Source organism: Colias philodice, chromosome 1, assembly GCF_061535455.1.
Source record: "Colias philodice isolate Cphi_HAF_F1 chromosome 1, ilColPhil1 Martin Lab GWU primary, whole genome shotgun sequence".
NCBI classification, from domain to species: domain Eukaryota; kingdom Metazoa; phylum Arthropoda; class Insecta; order Lepidoptera; family Pieridae; genus Colias; species Colias philodice.
The window spans coordinates 2,466,998-2,487,341 of NC_143086.1; the positions used below are offsets into that span (position 1 = coordinate 2,466,998).

The 20,344-nt window shown below is 33.4% G+C and overlaps 1 protein-coding gene across 4 annotated transcripts in view; it reads right to left on the minus strand.

The window, feature by feature from the left end:
* Positions 1-13,726, minus strand: part of LOC149491026 (ras-related protein Rab-21-like) — a 61,385-nt gene extending 47,659 nt beyond the window's left edge. Inside the window, exons 1-6 of one of the 4 annotated variants that reach the window (XR_016315746.1) lie at positions 13,644-13,726; positions 13,505-13,546; positions 12,655-12,793; positions 10,182-10,349; positions 7,699-7,817; positions 5,215-5,951 (exon numbers count right to left, since the gene is read on the minus strand). Coding sequence is in view for 1 of the 4 variants with exons in the window: in XM_089696426.1 (XP_089552552.1) it covers positions 5,741-5,951; positions 7,699-7,817; positions 10,182-10,349; positions 12,655-12,786 (630 nt within the window). In the remaining 3 variants the exon portion in view is untranslated. Of the gene's footprint in view, positions 1-4,062; positions 5,952-7,698; positions 7,818-10,181; positions 10,350-12,654; positions 12,794-13,504 lie in introns of those variants that run through there. The other 3 variants (XR_016315745.1, XR_016315742.1, XM_089696426.1) reach the window with 3 other exon arrangements.
* Between the last annotated feature and the right edge of the window lie 6,618 nt (positions 13,727-20,344).

Genomic DNA, 20,344 nt, shown 5'->3' on the forward strand with positions numbered 1-20,344 from the left:
AAAAATTAAAGTAATATTATTCGAGCGCGTCAGATTAATGTATGGGGGGGTTAATTACAATATAAGAAGTCCCCATTTCGCTAATCTGACGATTCGAGCTCAACCTTAGGGAATTATGGATTATTCAAATTTTCCAGCGGGGCCCCTGAGCGCACCCACCAACCATAACTGCTCATATTGACTAGAGGTACTAATGAATAGCTAAGGTTCCGTCCCTTATAGTAATCTGACGCGCTCGAGTAAATCCCAAAATCCCCTCTTGGGCTCCCCTACTATATTATTATGCCAAGTTATATCTTTTAATCACATGCATTATTCAAATACATAAAATAATATTTATTGTATAAATATTCAAAATAAAGTTAATTTAGTTAATCCAACAAAATATTATGCAGCAAAATAGATTAACAATGAAAATACTTCAATTATATATAATATATGAAAGGTATTCATAATACATAATATATTATTAGACAAATCATAGTCAAAATATTATCAGTACAAATAAGTATAACTATACGTTAAAAAAGTTCCATAGGTCTTTGTTTTTTTTTTGACCTTATATACAATTATAACCCTATATTTATATAGAAACAGTATTTAATCCTAATTAACATTACTAAAGTACCGTAAATGTATATAATAATAATTAAAATTTAATGTTTAATCTAATCGATGACAAATGCACATCTATATATTTTAAAACTTATAACGCATAGCTACCTTCGGACCAATCAATATACACCAATGGGCCCACACACAGTCACAATATGAAATATATATCGAAAATAATACAGTCCTTTTCATTAACGAATAATAAGAAAAACTTTAGTTACAATCGAACAATATAAAGTTAATTGAATAACATTTAAAAACCCTTTAAAATATATTTGAATTGTTTCAAATGTTGTCATATAAATATCACGTCACGTTATCATGACGTTCGTTAAAGAGAAAATTATCTTTACCTGAATATATATTCACATCTATTCATATATCACAAGCTTACTGGTCCGAAGTAAGAAGACCACATTTATAACATTTAATATCACTAAGGGCCGATTTTTCAATGCTTGGATAAAACTTATCCGTCCAATAAAGTATTACACGATAATATTAAAATATCACGTAAACTGTCAAATACGGGCAATTATACCCGGCGCGGCGTAAGATGATCCCTATGACACTGACAGTTATTTTCAAGAGACAAACTTGTAATGGCGTCACTATTAAATTAGAAACGTATTGGAGGCGTCTAAAAATGGCATTTATTAATTTTTACGTAGCTTTATGCCATTACAATGATATTCCGTTGGAATTATAACAATTCTTAACATTTACGAGAAATTATATCAATCTGACTTTACGTTTACGTCCTTCAAAACTTACATCGTTGGCATTTATCGACTAGTGCGGAAAGTATCGATAAACAAATTTCGATAATGGAAACGAGTTCACATTTTTTCCATGCTTAAGCTATAGTTCATTCACTATTGAATGGAACAGAAGATCGCAGCATAATTAATTAATTAATTACCGTTCGCGTTAATTTACTTACCTATGATAATATAAGTTTTTTAGAAAAATTAAATGGGGGATTCCATTTTCATGATAAAATAATATACTTACACTGTGTTAAACGGGTTAAAAATTACGAGAAAATGATAAGGTGCATTTTTATGTTTTGGAAAACTTTCGTTTTACTTACCGTTTCGTTTACATAATAGACGATAAAAATTCATTTTATAATATTTGTAAAAACATGTTTACCGACGTGGCTGAATGCAAACCACGCCTTTGCCTATAAAATAGTAAAGTATCGACACGATCCATCATACGAGCAATCACTAAGACGAACTGTCATAGGGATCATCTTACGCCGCGCCGGGTATAGAATACGTTTTTAAAATGGTAGTTTTATACGTTTTATCGAATAAGTTTTATCCAAGCATAAAAAAATCGGCCCTAAATACCGTTATGACGTCATTCATATCCTCTATTTATTTTTAGAAAATACCTAGATTAGTGTGGCCTAGTTTCGATATATGTAGTAACACGTTACAGCTAACATAAAAAGATGAATTTATTCAGTAAAATTGGATAAACAATGAACACAGTAGTAGTGAGAAATTATCCCAAAGTAACATGGAAACATGTATAATTTAATGATTTCAACCGACATCGGGAGAAAAAGTAGATTTACAATTTACAATCCACCTTACCTAAAATGAGAACTAATTTTAATTCCTAATAATGTCTTTACCATTTATAAAAGACATATCTTATAATTAAATATACCTAACTATTAACACCGTTACTAAATGAGCGATACAAAATTTTCATTTCGATAACATTTAGAATAAAAGTTGACTGGACAACATTTTTAGAAGTCGTAAAGCATGGAAAATATTTAATTCGTTCTATTTACTAATTATTCATGTATATTATATACAGGGTGTACCAAAAAGTAGTGATGAACGGAAGCTGAGAGGTAGAGGACCTAGAGGGCTATCCGAATCACCCCCATGTATGTTATGCGATTTTTCGTATTTTCGGAGTTATGACGATTTTTTCAATTTTTCACCGATCGCCGAGTACGATGATATTTTCACTCATGCTGACGTCAATGATTGCGGAAGATGCTTGATTTTTTTTGTGTGCTAAGCTGAAAGATAGGCCAATTCAGTATGGTAACATTTACTATCGTTAGATCTTTGAATGGAATAAAAAAAATAATTAAATGGCAAGAAAGATAAAATTACCCAGTATGTTCACCACTTCAAGGGCCCGTAAAAAAATAAAATCACATAAAAAAAATTTTCCGTTTGACTTTTAAAAACTTGCTCTATCTATCAGATAGCTACCCTGAAAATTTCATTTTATTATTCAGAAGGCTTCAATCGAAAAATTTAAATCTAAATGTGGTAAGTGCAAAAATTGAATTAACATGATGATCATTAAAACCAATAAATAGGTGTTTAATTACCAGAAATTTTTAAAATAACCCCGCTGTTGCTCAATGCAAGTGCGACATCACCGTAAAAAGTTGTCTTTTAAATGTCTGAATGCCCTTTTATCATTTTTAATGGTTTCTTCTGTTACTATGAATTTCCGGGTTATTTCGTCTAAATTGTGGCATTCTCTCAAGTAGCCGAAGTCTTTTTAATATTCCCATTGAAACAAATCAATGGGGTTTAGGTCGAGGGACCGTGGAGGCCAGGCTTTAAGGCAGGCTTCACCGGCGCATGCGCAGGCTGCAACGACCAATCCATCTTTCAGGGTATCTTGGCCCTTTAGCCTGGCCTGCACGGTCCCCGGACATAAACCCTATTGATTATTTTCCGTGGGGATACTACAAAGACGAGAGACTGCCACAATTTGGACGAAATAACCCGGAAATTCATAGTAGCAGAAGAAACCATTAAAAATGATAAAAGGGCATTCAGACATTTAAAAGACTACTTTTTACGGTGATGTCGCACTTGCATTGAGCAACAGCGGGGTTATTTTAAAAATTTCTGGTAATTAAACACCTATTTATTGGTTTTAATGATCATCATGTTAATTCAATTTTTGCACTTACCACATTTAGATTCAAATTTTTCGATTGAAGCCTTCTGAATAATAAAATGAAATTTTCAGGGTAGCTATCTGATAGATAGAGCAAGTTTTTAAAAGTCAAACGGAAAACTTTTTTTATGTGATTTTATTTTTTTACGGGCCCTTGAAGTGGTGAACATACTGGGTAATTTTATCTTTCTTGCCATTTCATTCTTTTTTTTATTCCATTCAAAGATCTAACGATAGTAAATGTTACCATACTGAATTGGCCTATCTTTCAGCTTAGCACACAAAAAAAATCAAGCATCTTCCGCAATCATTGACGTCAGCATGAGTGAAAATATCATCGTACTCGGCGATAGGTGAAAAATTGAAAAAATCGTCATAACTCCGAAAATACGAAAAATCGCATTACATACATGGGGGTGATTCGGATAGCCCTCTAGGTCCTCTACCTCTCAGCTTCCGTTCATCACTACTTTTTGGTACACCCTGTATAAAGAACCTCCTCCTTATTTTTGAAGTCGGTTAAAAAATAGAATTATTACAGTTTAAGAACCCTTTGACAAAATATAAGATGACGACCAAACACTTCGTTGTTAAATTTTGTTCAAATAGCAATTTCGAATAATAGACAATATGAATACCTTATATCTAATTAAGACTAACAATATAATAAAATGTTATTTTTTTAAATTTAACGCAAATAAGAAATATTCATTCATTTTGAATATACGTATAAACTGAAAATATAATAAAATATATATGAAAAAAAAAAAGTGATGTTATAGTACAAAAAGTGTAGTACTATTTAGATTCTTTCAAGCCGAAATAAAAGATGCACTTACGAAAGCGGAAGTTCTAGAAACAGCGAACACTAGAACGACCGACGAATAAGATGCACAATGCATGTAGACTAAGATCAGATGTATAATAGTTGGCACGTAACTATAGTGCTCAGTGAAATGCGCAAAGGATTTCTGCGCATGGTGACTGTCGCGCCCGCAATACAACGTAACGTACTGCGTAATTTGTGGTAGCGCTTAAGGGGCCGTATCGATTTTAAGAGTGATTTTAATAATATAAAAGTACATAAATTGCCTCGAACATATTTTAGGATATCTCAGTGTCTTTACTGTAGTATATTTTATAAGAAAACTTCTTCTATTAAATTCCGTGTAAAATACAAAGACACGAACGTCCCGCATGGAAAAAATTGAAACACGCCTTAGGTTATTGGCTATTAAACAAACTGGACAATGAATATCAATAAATTGTCTCGAACGTATTTTAGATATTGAATGAATCTTTAATTTAAGATATCATCACACATTGTTACTATTTTAGTGTTGTTAAACGAGCTTCTGAAGAATTACAGAAACAAGTAAAAATCACTCTAAAATCGATAAGGACTCTTAAGAAACCTCGATATTATGATCGACAAAGCCCCGTCATACAACGTAGCGTACGTTTGCGTAGGTTAAAGAAATTGTAGCTAGATCGCGAGTCCGAACGCGCCCACCGATCATACAGTGTACGTCTGCGTAGATCGGGGCCACTAGAGACGGTTGCGAGAAAGAAGCTTATATCTAATACACTGGATATTTCAGTATGAACATTAACTTGTAACAAGAAAATATGACGTTGAATGACGCCTGTATGTTTTTTTATCCCTTTCACACCTAACTAACTACCTAGGTGTGAAAGGGATAAAAACATACAGGCGTCATTCAACGTCATATTTTCTTGTTACAAGTTAATGTTCATACTGAAATATCCAGTGTATTAGATATAAGCTTCTTGGTCGCGAGTCAACGAACGCCCATAAGGTAGAAGCTGGCGAGCAGTGCCGGTGTAAGGGCCACTGACACCCCAGGCAAAAATATTGTGGCGCCCACGTCGTGTTCTGAAGGTTTGCACCAGGAGAGGCAAGAGACTCAAACTTCAGATCTCAGCGCCCCCCAGAATTTGTAACCCTGGGGGGTTAGACAAGTGGCTTTCTATTAGCGTAAAGTCGTCGTCGTCGTAATCAAACGTCAATCTCATACATCCATAATCTATTCTATTAAACTTTACGCTAATAGAAAGCCACTTGTCTAGGGGGGCTGGGCCATCGCCCCCTCTCGCCCGCCCTGACGCCGGCACTGGTGGCGAGGTACCGGTGGGTATAGCGCCGCACTTACGCGCTCCTCGCCCCCCCGCAGCACGAGCCGCGCGCGGGCGCTTCGTCGTCCACCACGAGCACGCGCGACCCGCGCCCCGCGTCCGCCCGCGCCCCGCGCTCCGCCCGCTCCGCCATCTCGCGCGTCAGCTCCAGGAACAGCTCCTCCACGCCCTGGTTCAGCTTCGCGGACGTGTAGTAGTGCTTCGCTCCCACCGTGTTCGCATAGCTGGAAATATTAAATTAAATTTATTTATTTTCTCATCACAAATGTACAATCAACACATACATTGTTAATCTATATATCTTAACACTAACATTTGTAAGAGACTGGTGCCCGCGATAAGTATAAAATACTTGTGTTACGGGTAAGTAGTTGTGTTACGGGTCACCAGGCCCCCAAGCATTAACAATCACATCTATCAGATAAACAATGAGCGTGAACATTAGATGAGTAAGAATTAATCATAATTAAAGTTAAATGAAAAATTAATAGTTATTAAAATAATATGTTAACCCATTGAGCCCCGAACGGCCCGATCGGTCCACGACTCAATAGATTTTCTATTGTCTGTGATTCCGGGGCCTGAGTTATTAAGCATCATTTAGAAAGAAAGTTTTACGCTACTACGACATTGAGGCCTTCAAGAAAAGAGCTTACTTGTCCCAAACTGCCAAAGCACCTGTAACACTACCAATGCTACAAGTGTTTATGGGCGGTGGTGACCATTCAACATCAGGTGGCCCATCTGTCCCTTTGCTTGTTCTGACATAAGAAAGTGTTTCAAATTCTACGGCTCCTAAAACCCAAATGCATGCTCCGCATTCGTGTGATCATATTTAAAGATTTTCTAAACAGATTTTATCCGTACAAAACTTAGACTTACTCTAGAATGTAGATATCTCATAAAAGTAAAATATTGTCAACATATTATTAACATATAACGATAAGCAAAGCCACATATTATCTTATCTGATGCACGAATTTGTCAAAACAACAAACATTTACATTTCTTTCAAGGCTAGTAAAACCTATTAAAACGACACATTATGTTAACGTATTGTTATTAAATATTTTTTCCTAACATTGAAGTATAATAGCTGCAGAAAACAAAAGAGGTCCTCTGAATTTTCACGAAGTTTTTTTTTAGAGATAACAATTTTTATAGGCTACAAATTTGTGTCCATTTGACTCATGAAAAATATATTTATAAGAAAAATTTAATATATAAATAATAAAGTTAAAATTTGACAAGTGGGCGATCACTAGTTAAAATGAAATGTTTTTAGATTGTAGTATTTATATTCGATTAAGCACTCGACCGACATAACCACTGAGTCGGAATACAACGCGTAAAGAGATCACTAATAGCAAGATATTAATTTAAAAATATTATATTAGACGAAGGTGCTGTCCAATCTAGAAGATTTTTATCTTTCTTCAGTTTTCACCTGTGTTTTTTTTAAATAGTCAGTTGGTGAGGTACTTAAAGATTTATAATAATTGTTGGTTTAATTTTACTATTTCATTTTATGCACGCACGAATACCGACGAGAAAAGTCTTTTAGAGATTTATTAAATTATGTAATAACTTCTTGAAAATAATATTTTTCAGACCATGACTATTACAAATTAACTTTCAATTCTTTATTTAGTGTTTCAGTGCTTGCTTGTAATTAAATATTATAAATTATTATTAATAAGTTATACTTTTTTTTAGCAATAAGTGGAGTCCCATGACTCCCATGTCCCCTAGTGGGGTAAGGGATCAGTGAAACAGATGTATTATTCATCTGTTTCACTGATCGATTTTAGGAGACAAGTAGGTGATCAGCCTTCTGTGACCTGTCAGACAGAGACATTTTTTTTCTTCGTCTCCACCGGGAATCGATCCCAGGACCCTATCAACCACTGTACCAAGGAGGCAGCAAATCTTTTGGCAATAGTTTACTTTTATATTTCCTTTTACTTTTACCTTTCGGCTTCTTCAAGCGGCACCGTCCTCTCATGCTCCAAGTCTATTTTGTTACCAGCTATCACCAGAACAATGTCCGAGCCGAGCATCTTCTTCAACTCCTTTACCCAATTCTTAACCTGGAATTACCAAACTTCATAATTATAAGTGTATTTTTTATAGATCATTATTTAAAATTTTCTTGAGATACTGCGAATTGTTATTGAAAAATTATCAGTTCATTCGGACAAAAATTAACAATACGTTTAAACAATTTTTTTATAATGCATCTGCTCAATGGGACAGTAGACACGGGGCTTAACTTCATCTGTTTATTGTATACTTTAATTGGAGACGTAACCCGATCACTATGATGTCCCCATTCTATGCTTCTACTGTCCCCTTCCATTCCAAAAAACTTGAAGAATAACTTTAATAACTTTAATTTAATATGAGATGCATAGTAGTTACCTTAGCATAAATAATATGTATTGGTTATATAAAATGCATACAATGTGCCGAGTGAATACAAAAAGTCTTCACATATCACAAACAGGATGACACCAATTGCGAATGTATAGAGTACAATCCTCAGTGCGTTTTAAAGTACATACATGAAACGTTATACATATAATACGAGGGTAAATCTATCTTTAAAGTTCATTGTAGAAATCCAATATTTAATCTATTATATATTTCTATTATATATTTTATCGAATTCAATTGCGGCTTTTCAAAGGCTGAATATACAGATCTTTATCAATGTTACTTAATACAATTAAATTGTACGTATATTACCATTATACAGAAAATTTCCACCCTGTATATATATATATATATATGTATAGTAATAGTAAACGTCTACTTTCCTTCAAATTCAGCTAAATGAAAAATACCGCCCACCTGATGAAAAATTAGAGGCGGAAAAAACGACCTATAAAATACAACCATTCTCGTTTCTTTGAAAACATTGCTAATTAAAATCTGTCCCTTTGAAAACATCTAGCTGATTAAACCTACCGACATTTCTTTACCAAGAAAGCGTAAGTCTTCGCTATTTACCTTGTTATTGTAAACTTGTAATTGTATAATGCCACTCAGCAGTCACCGCAACAATGAAACTTAGTATTTTTCTATTGCAAGTTTATAGTTCATAAAGGAATTGTAGCCAAGTATTATAAAACTATTTCAAAGGAACTGTATTGTACGTGTGTTATTTATAAATTTTCGCTTTATGTAGGACACGGAGAATAAAAGCTTCAAACAATGTCGATATGCATTGTGTTTTGAAATGTATACCTTTACCATTCGCGAGAATTTTATTATTTGAAAATCTCGATCTTTCTACAACTATAACGTAAACTCGTTTCAGCCTTTTAACTTATAAGGCGTCTGCTTTTGAACATCTTCGCCATAGAAGTAATGTGTAGAAAATATTTTCAGGGCTCGTCAAAAAAAATGTTATTAGGTACTGAATAAGAATAGCCAGGTTTTTATATCTATCGTATAAACTCGTGGTTAAAATTTAAGTAAAAAGTAATCTTTAGTGCTTTTGTTTTTTCTGGCTATGCTAAACTAAAGAGGCCTCCTCGATTGTTGGCTCACGCGTTAAGTATCAAAGAAATAGAGCATCGAAGCAGATATAGAATGCATTTGTCCCGTATCCCACTAGGGAATAACAGTTCGCTCGGATCTAATAATAGGCATTGGATTGTTATTATACACATTCTCATGTCCGTAACCGTATAATATTTGTGATAACTATATAACTACTGTTTCAATTTAATTTGAGCAACTAAGCAATTTTTTTAATTAACGATATTTATAAGTTAAATACAAATAAATTCGATATAAAGATTCTGAAGAAACTGTCTTTCATAGTTAGCCACTAGTTCGAAGGTCAGGGTTTACACATTACATATTTACATTGTAAGTACCTGTTTCTTGTGAAGAAATAAATTTTAATTCATATTTGAAATAAAAAATCTCAAAAGACATCAAAGTCACGAGGCAGTCATCATAATGGTAAACAAAAAAAAGGCCTTCCTATAGGATACTTCTACAGAAGACACAAGCATCCACGATATAAAATATTTACGATCAGTACGCAACATTCGTGTATGCATTGTAATAATAGATTTAAAAACAGCAATACAATAATATAAACGCGAGCAATGGAATGACGCCGCGCTTACTCTGAAGCATACACGATCCGCATGCGTACTGGCGATGTATATTTTGGAGCGCTATTCTTACTTACTTCACTACAAATTATACGCGAGTATTTGCGTACTACTGTTGTATAGATTGGAAGAACTTTGTAAAAAAGTTATTTCCAAACTATACGTGATTAGTTTCACACCGTTGCGTGCTAGCCTTGTATAGTTTGGAAATACGCCTCGGCTCTACGCTCAACATGGTTAACACCACTGTGCCATGGGGGCGGTCCATTTGACAATTTATTATCCTATATTAAAATAACTACAATGATAAGGAAACATTACCTTTCCAAAGGAGTCTTCATCGGTGATATCGTACACGAGGATGGCGCCGTTCGAGTTCCTATAGTAGATTGGTCCTAGAGCGTGGAACTTCTCCTGGCCGGCAGTGTCCCAGATCGAGAGATTTATCCTTTTTCCGTTTATGTTCAGCTTTTTGTTGAGGAACGTCGCCTGTGAGACAAGTAATTAAAATATAATAAAATAAATAAATAAAAAATTTCCTTGTTTATTTATTGTAACTAACTATACGTGACAAATAACATTTTTAAATCTCAAAAAATTGGACATTCGACATTATCTTATAAATGATGATGATAGCTACGCTTTACATATGCCCATGAACCTAATCTGCAATACTTCATTTGAGTACGAAAACAACAACATAATTAAATCATAACGATACATCAAGGAATACCCTTGGAATACCCTGACGTACCACGCAATAATTTATAGACACTATTCCCCTGAAATAAAGAATTGATTCATTATTCATTCCATTTTATTATTGGACTAGCTTTCTGCCGGCGCGGCGGCTCCGCTCGCGGTTTCAAAGAAAAACTAGCATAGTTCCCGTTCCCGTGGAATTTCCGGGATAAAACCTATCCTGTATTACTCGTGGATAATGTAGCTTTCGAATGGTGAAAGAATTTTTAAAATCGGTCCAGTAGTTTATGAGCCTATTAATTACAAACAAACAAACAAACAAGTTTTCCTGTATTAGTGTAGATTAGAGGATAAGAATCCTCACTTTATATTATACCTACATGCTATGTTTATCTTTGTTTCACGACGCAATGATGCGATTGGGTTGTATGATTTTTGTGTCTGCAAAATATACAGAGAGGTGTTTACTTTTAACGCAGTGAAACACCTTATTCCCGTGGAAATTTCTTTTGACTACGCCGCGGTGTTGCGGCTATTAGTTATTTTTTCATCTCAACATTTCGCAAATATTTGTGTAGCATTCACAAATCCAATAAAATTGTAAACACTATCCACTTGTTCCCCGCCCGTAATTTTTCTAGAACGTTCCTTGAGTTCTGTTGAAAAGCTACTTATACATAAGTGGGATGATAAGTATGCAGAAGGTAATTAAATTAATTTCTTGGTAAGCAGAGACCGTTTTAGTCTATGTGGGTTGATGTATTGATTTGTGAGCCAATGGAAAATTACTGTAGACATAATATTTTAACAATACGTGGAAGTATATTTTATTTATTGCTCAGTACTTAGTCAAATTTTAGTAATTATCTTGAAGACAAAATTTTATTGGTATTCATCAACCTTAATATTATTGACTGTAAATTGTATGTTTTTCTACTTCTATTGTATAGTATTTATTCAATAATTCATGGTATTGAAATAATTTCTCTTGAATAAAATAATTTCAGATTAAATATTTACAAATGACTATTGATTTTTTTTTCAATCTATTTCAGCTTTCTTGACACTGAACATGATTTTTAAACAACATTATATTTTACTATTAAAAAAAATAAAAATATCAATGAACATCAGCAACAACCAAAAGTTGATGGATGCTCAACTGACCTTTAAGGACATACTTGCTCAATTGAAACTATACGTATGCTATTTTCAGTGTAAATTATTAAATTTGTTGTACCTTTATTTCACACCTACTTAAGTTTCTTTGTTTGTTTGAATGCGTTAATCGGAATACCAGCACAGAATATATAATAGTACTGCTACCAGTCCGCATAATTACGAGACAGTAGTTATATTTTCTGTAATTATTGTAGGTGTTCAGTATACCAATTTAACTTCACTATTTTGACATGCAAAGCTGTACTTAATAAAATTCAAACATTGAAATTATTGAACATAAAATAATTATAATTAGGAAACTAATCCTCATAATTGTATACTTGCTCAAAGTTTTGCTGTGTTATCGAGGGAATGTTACAGTTTCCTTAGCTGCATTTAATTTTACAACTACAATTAAGTTATGTTTAATTACGAAATACAGTATTTTATGTCATCAGTACTTATATATTTTAACCAAAGAAATTAGAAATGTAATCTTCATGTGTAAACTGCTTTTTAGGGTTCCGTACCCAGAGGTATTGCCACTATAACAACAAATAATAAAAATACAGGTAAAGCAACAACTCTTTCACACAAATACTACTGAACCGATTACAATGAAATTAAGCACACATATAGAGGGTAACTTGGATTAACACATAGGTTTTACCCGGAAATCCCATGGGAACAGGAACTATGCAGGGTTTTCTTTTTAAAATGCGGCAAGGCCGCGGGCGGAAAGCTAGTATCATCATAATTTTAAGTGTTTTCTTCCTCCATTGAACCTATTTCATGATTTATTTCTATGATTATGTTTAAAGACAGAGTATCTGTATTTTTTTAATAATACTACTGACTATATATTGAAGATTATAGAATTAACTTGCAAATCACCATATTTAACTATAAATAAACTTATAATTTAAATTACCTGAAGTGTAGTCAGGTGTTTGTCGTTAAACTTGTCTTCAATATACCGCAGCAATATGGACGTCTTGCCGACACATCCCTCGCCCAGTAAAACTACTTTGAAATTGTTGATTCCACTTGGTGAGTTTGCCATTCTCAATCTAAAAAAAACCTTTGAATATACATAAAAGTAAATGCAAATCCACAACAAGCTCTTATTTCGCGTGAAAGAGAAAATGAGGTGCGGTAATCAGTTTCTAGGAATCAAGAAAAGAATGACTTTAATAAACCATTCCGAATGGTCTATTGAATATTAAGTAAAGCTTCTTTTAGACTGTTTGTTTCTTTTTGTTTAGTCATATAGGAAAATATAACAATTTTGATTTTAAATACGACTTTTGGCTGTGTATTGACATATAAATTGTCTTAGAAAAGGCATTCTCTGTTGATATTTACAAAGTAGAATATGCAAGATATATTTGTAATACCAAGGAACCTGTTAAAAAATACAAAATGTGAAAATACAAAATGTGTACATTCCTCAGTAATGTTTAAATGATTTGAATTGATGTACTTAGTTTGAAAACGGTAGACCTAATAACCTTGTGTAATATTGAGAAACATTCAAATTTATTACTGAACCTCAGTCAAAACAAGATATTATGTAGGTACTATTTTACAATAATCTACATTGTATCAAGGATCTGCTTTTGACAGTCCAAGATAAAACAATGCATACACGAAGTTATGATATTAGCAAATATTCGATTTTATATGTCCGCCTTTAACGCCACACTATATTTTTTATACGCAAACGATTTTTTATTTACCGTCTAGAAAGTAGAGACTGTATTATACTGAAAAATACTTACCAACAATTATTAACCGGTACGTAAAGGAAACCTTGGTAACTTCTGAAACCCACAATTCGAGTCTAAAAACACATGTAATAATCTACATAAAAATCAATAGCTGCTGCCAACTACAATAATAATTAATACCTACGGCTACAAGTTAGAGCAATGTCAATATTTCTCTCCTGATATGATATGACAGGTGACATTGAAATTTTTTACAAAGATGTCATCTTGCATTTTTGATTTTGACATACGGTCTTCATCGAAAGTCATAGACAGTAGATAAAAGTTGCATACATGAGTTGCCAGTATAATGTCTTTAGAGTTGCCTCAATACCAAGAAGCTTATATCTAATATACTGGAGATTTCAGTATGAACATTAACTTGTAACAAGAAAATATGACCTTGAATGACGCCTGTATGTTTTTTTATCCCTTTCACACCTAACTTGGCAAGTGGGCACAGATTTTAATCGGGTCGCGCGCAGAGTTTTATAGTACTCAAAAAAAATTTGTAGAAAAATAATAGTACCTCTATTAGTTGATTTTTTAAATTTTATCTTATAAGTAAGACATTCTTTTATTGCAATATGTATAAATTATATTCAATAAAGTCAAATATCTTGGTGAAAATAATCATTTTGTCGACTATAATTTCTAAAAAAATTCACATTGTTCGGATTTTAATTTCGTAAGTTAGGAGTCCAAAATAAAAAAATCTTATAACTAACTAAGTTATTTTAATAAGGATTTTTGCAGTTAGTTAAAAATAATTGTGTGTTAAATCTGTCAGCAATTTCAGATATTTTTAGCTTCGAAATTGACGCTAAAAGTGAAATCAAGTAATCATCGGCTCAGTTATCTTGATGATATTCACAAATACTGTATTAATTGAAAAAAACTCTTAACTAACTACATAGACAATAAAATTTCCTAAAATTATTAGTAATTCATATGTTTGTAAGATAAGTGGTTAATGGACAATCTGGTTTGAAAAATCACATATTTGAGCCAAACAGCGCACGGACCGCGTACACGGCCTTAACTAGGCATTGCCCAGTGGAGATCTATTTTGAAACATCTATATGTTTTCATATAGGTACATTAGGTTCTTTATTATCATGTCCAGCTTGGACATCTGAAAGAAGGCCTCTCGAGGGCTTGCTGGGAGCGAACAACGAGCTAACCCTGCATTGACTTAGACCTGGCAGACGCAGGCGTCAGTATGTCCTGCGTCTGCCCTGAAACAAGAGCCAACAAACTAGATCAGGGGGAGGTTTACGTAGAGACAAGCATACTACAGATATGCTCGCTGCAAGTAAACCGGCCCCTCCTGCGACAGAAGGCAGATAGCCCAGTAAAAGGACGGCGTTATAATATGCGATACCGTCGCCTATTGCCACATTATGGGCTTGGGCGAGTTGCCAAGTTGCGGCACTCACGCGGGGTACAAGGCCTGGCTGTTAACCCCTGTCGCCGAAGATGAACGGTGACCACCGTTGGGTTTTAGTGGGTATGGCTTCAAGCGAGTCCCACATACCTCCTCGTGCAGTAAAACTGTAGAGGGGGATGCGTAATAAGCGTCGACCACACAGTGGTTGTGTGGTCGATGGTAATAAGGCATCTCCCAACGTAAAAAAAGGTTCATTATTATCATCGAGTAAATCAATGGAAAAACCTAGAAAAACATTGCACGGTAAACGTTTTTCGGCCTTCGACCCCATGTCATCTAGGGGCAATAATAGTAGGCAAGTAAAAATTTGTAGATTAGGTTATGACATGACAAAGAAGCATGATTAAATTATAGTGTCAAAGGACTGCAACGGCTATATAGCCACACTAGCGGTCCGCCCCGGCTTCGCCCGTGGTACATATTTCGCAATAAAAAGTGGCCTATGTCCTTTCTCGGGTATCAAAATATATCCATTCCAAATTTCATGTAAATTGGTTCAGTAGTTTAGGCGTGATTGAGTAACAGACAGACAGACAGAGTTACTTTCGCATTTATAATATTAGTATGGATTTCAACGTGCCACTCCGAAGCGTCAGTAACTTTTGTACACCTTTTTACTAATAATTCATCATTAGCCAATAATTCTCAGACCTTCCTGATATACACGCAAAATTTCCTAAAAAATAGTCCAGTCGTTTGTGAGGAATTTGGTTACGTCATAAGTTTTATACCTAAGGCTATATTATATTAAGAAGTCGTATAACGTAGACCGTACAGTGTGAATTTACTTTTTATTATATAGTTATGTTAAATCTATAAATTCCGTGGTCATTTGTGTAGTTAGTATAAGAATCGGCGGAGGACCTTTCTTGAGTCTATCACTGAATTTCTTCATGAACCAGTCTACTGCATTCGTTGATAATTTCAACTGACTTCTCTCATCTGAAGATACAGACACATTTAATGTTCCATCATTAATGTTGTCTTCTCTTAATCTTATATTATCATAGCTTGTTGTTAAGTTCAAAAATTGGATAGTGGTAGGTTTTGGTGATGAAACAGTTTTAAAACTGACAACGACAGTCGAATCCTTCGTCGATAAAATTCTGTTTGGTTTTCCAGTTACCGTCGAAAAGGTGCTACGGCTCGTAGTAATTATCTTTGGATTTGTTCTTTTCGTCGTTTTAAATGAAGCTTTGATTATTTTCGGTGGTTTTGTAAATTTTGTTGTGCTAGTTTTTTTGCTTGTCGTCGGTTTGGTTTTTGGAAGTATCTTTTTCGGCGTGGGACTTGTATGTGATACTGATAGTTTTGATGATAATTTTAATTTTAATTTTGTTTTAAATCGTTTTGTCCCTATTGATATATTTTGTACCCTCGCTGTGATGTTTGTGGTTTTTGTTGTAATAACTTTGGATTGGTATCTTGAGCACGATTTAGAATTATGCTTACACGAACTATTTCCTTTTTTACTTGATGATTTAGTAGTCGCCTTTTGTTTATTTTTAGTTGCCTTAAATTCTCTACTGAGTTTATTGTTAATACTTGTTTTATTTTTTGTATTTTTCAAAGTCTTCTCTTTATTTTGCCTTGCAATATTTTTTAAGGAGTGTAAATTGTTGGATTTATGTGTTAGTCTTTTCGTTTTACTTCGAAATGGTATTTGTTTGTGTAAAGCTCTTTTTCGTTTTGTTAATGTAGCAGTTTTCAGTTGTGATTTCGTTTTGATAAACTTAACTTTATCGTACCTCATAACTGACATTATCCAAGGGATCACTGGACCAACCGATATAAATACCCTCTGCAAATTACAAATATTTTGTTTATCAGAAATACCTATGACCTTTTCTCCAATAAATAATGGTATTCCCTCGAATGCGCAGTTGGTGCTCTTCATTACAGATGTACAAATATAATATCCTCCCGTATTTTTCATTTCATATTCACAGAATTTTAATATCATGTCTTGGGTCGTATAATATGCTCCTCCTGTCACAATAGGCATTGATGTTTTTAATCCTATTACGGATTCCATTTCGACAGCCAGCAATCTCACATATTTATTAAAATATGTATTTGAATGTATTTTCAATATCGCAATTTTATTAGCTTGAGGTTTATTTATTTGGATAAAAAATTTTACATGCGGATATTGGAATACTTTTACGATACCGATTTTGGTTTTGTTAATTATAATAGATTCGCAGGATCTAGCGCAAGACGATGTTGTCAAAATATTGTGGTTATTTAAAACGGCCCCGAAACAATTAGTCTTCTTTGTTTCGTTACAATATAAATTGACTATTGAGTTTGGGTGAATCCCAAATCCGACTTCCAAATATAAATAAAATAAAGCACAATACACAAAATACATTTCAATTTATTTAAGCCATAAATTATTATATAATATGATTGAAGTTATTTATTTTTTATAGCGTATTATTATGTTTTGTGCAGATGATTACGTAATATTTCTATGTATCTACCCATAGAATCGAGTTGTTTAGTTATTATTTTGCGATTGTGTTGATTATTACTAGTTAGACAAATTATTTTTGATTTATGTTTAAATACATTAAGCTGGTTGATCTGTACATAACCTTTTTTTAGCCTTTATTTAATATGTAGGTATACATTTTTTACATATCTAGTCTTTAGTGAAGTGGTAATATTGTATTTCTTTGCATTTGTTAAAAATAACGTAGTAATGTACTTGTTTATACATCAAAGTTTATACTGATATATTTTTCTAATATAATATTATCTCATTTAATATATCTACTTAGAAAACGTAAAGAAATTATTTAAATTAGCATACAAACTGCCCATAGTAGTTATTTTGGTAAGATATAAACCCTGCTAGAAATTGCTATTAAATTCAGCTAGGAGAATATTTTTTTAGTTGAATGTGAATTTCTTCTTATTGCGAATTTTGCTCAGACTAGTCACACTGAACTTATTTATTCATTTATTATAAAATACAGATAGATAGTTACTATTTATGTTTGTGATAATAATGTATACAAGTTTTATTTTTTAGGACATAGGTACGGCAATGTTGAAAATATACTTATGTACAAAAAAAACATCAACTTTAACAATTGTGTTCCCTTCACTTTAGTTACGAGCAAATTGATTTTGTACATTCACTAAAGTGAGATTTCGTAAAGGGCAAACAAAAATAAACAATGAAAGATCAAAGAACAGATTACAGAAGAGCGATATTCAAACAGGAATCAATTCCAAATCCATCCGATTGACGCTAACCTAAATCGAGGAGTTATAAATTATAGACATAAACGTTAAATACGTTATTAGTTAAATACATTGAAATTGTGCCAATGTGTAATGACCTTAGCGCTCGGCGCCGGCGCCGTGAACATTCCAAGCAATCCTAAGAAAAGTGCATAAGCATTAAGACGTCACGCGCGCTTGCCTCGAAATAGAGGCATTTCATTCATAAACAATGCCTATCAAACTTACTATCAGTCGTCATTAGGGCTGTCTCTCGCAGACTTTTCCTTACAAAATATTCGTATATTTAGGTTCCATAAACAATAAACAATTGTTGGAATTCCAACAATTGCAACTTTGCAGTTATAGATATTTTTAATGTTATCAAATAATAGGAAGTTTATTTGATTTAAAGATAAATGGACTGTAATGTGAATAATTAAATTAGACATTTTTCATAAAGGCATATAACTAATAATTGTTGTTTTGCTATGTTATTGTGCTGGTCTTGCTGTCTGAATTCTAGATTTTAACTATTCTGGACTTCAAAAGTAATACCAATAAAGAGAGAGCAACATAAAGCTTGTATACGTAGTATATTATTATATTATTATTAGTCTGTGATAAAGCTGACTGAGATCTAATGCTATTGATTGTTGACAACAATTGTAATGGCAAGTGCGTAATGGGATAGCGTTTGTCACATACTACGGTTAGAATATTGTACCTACAAGACTGCAACGCATCAATTGTTCAGTATATTATGGCATACCTAGGTTTATAATATTTAAAACATGCATCTCGCAGCCCTAGCATCAACGCATTACAGTTAAATTACTCGGGAATTCGATATTATGGCTCGCAATTCGATAAATCAAGATAACACAGATCGAGCATGCGGATGGGCAACATTAAAATGCCAGTAATGTGCCAACTTCATTTGCAATCAGCTAATAGTTATATTAAGAAGCATCTGACGTCGCTTTTGCGTATTGGAAACAGGTGAAATTGCTGTACATTCCACAACTGATATTATGCCTCCATTCATCTTGTACGTACTCTGTACAGTGTACACGTAATGTACGGATTAGAGTTTATTTATAACGATGTTCCTCAATGAAATGATCGATATATTTTGAGAGTCAGAAATATTTATAAATGATTAAGCAGTTACATATTTTATGAAAGATGTGATTCTGGCTTCTGTTAACGTATCTATGTATTTTATTGGTGTTATTTTTGCCGTGTACAATGTGTGTTTTATATTTTTTTGGGTAAAGGGATAAATTAATTTAAGAAATTAATTTTTAGTAATATTTTGCATTGGTTAGCCACAGAGCTCAGTCGAAAAAGTTCTGTTCAAGACTAGACGAGCATGCAATCATAGCAATTCGTAATTACTAAAATCCTTACTAATATTATAAATGCGAAAGTAACTCTGTCTGTCTGTCTGTTACTCAATCACGCCTAAACTACTGAACCAATTTGCATGAAATTTGGTATGGAGATAATTTGATACCCGAGAAAGGACATAGGCTACCTTTTATTGCAAAATATGTACCACGGGCGAAGCCGGGGCGGACCACTAGTATTATATATTTTTCACTTTTTTACTACAATTAATAATTCACTAGATCGCTGTTTCAATCGGTTGAACATATTATGATTATTGACATAATATAACTGGGTGTAGGTAAATTATATTATTTTTCTATATTTTGGTTGAAAAATGCTTCTACAATAATTTGTCTAGTTGAATAAATAATTAATGATTGAGTTCATTATGATTTACACTAACCCGCACTTGGCCGGTTTGGTGGAATTTGTATTCTCAGCAGACTGAGACAGTCCCTGTGTATGATGTCTGTATGGTAGTGGGTACTAGACATGGGCTAGTGATAATTGTTTATTTTATTTCTATAGAATAAAAAAATGAATTTCAGGTACACATATTATAACTCAAGAACAGGTATTATAATTATTTCTGGTTCGTTGAAATCGTCACAGCTTAGATTAGGGTACCTAATGATTGATTATTGTTCGTTTGAATCACGAATAGCTTAACGGCTGATTTTACTATTGAAATATTCAAGGAAGTTACGGGAATGAAAAGGTGTGAAACAAAAATAAATAGGTGATACGAAATTCATCGAGATATATACATATAA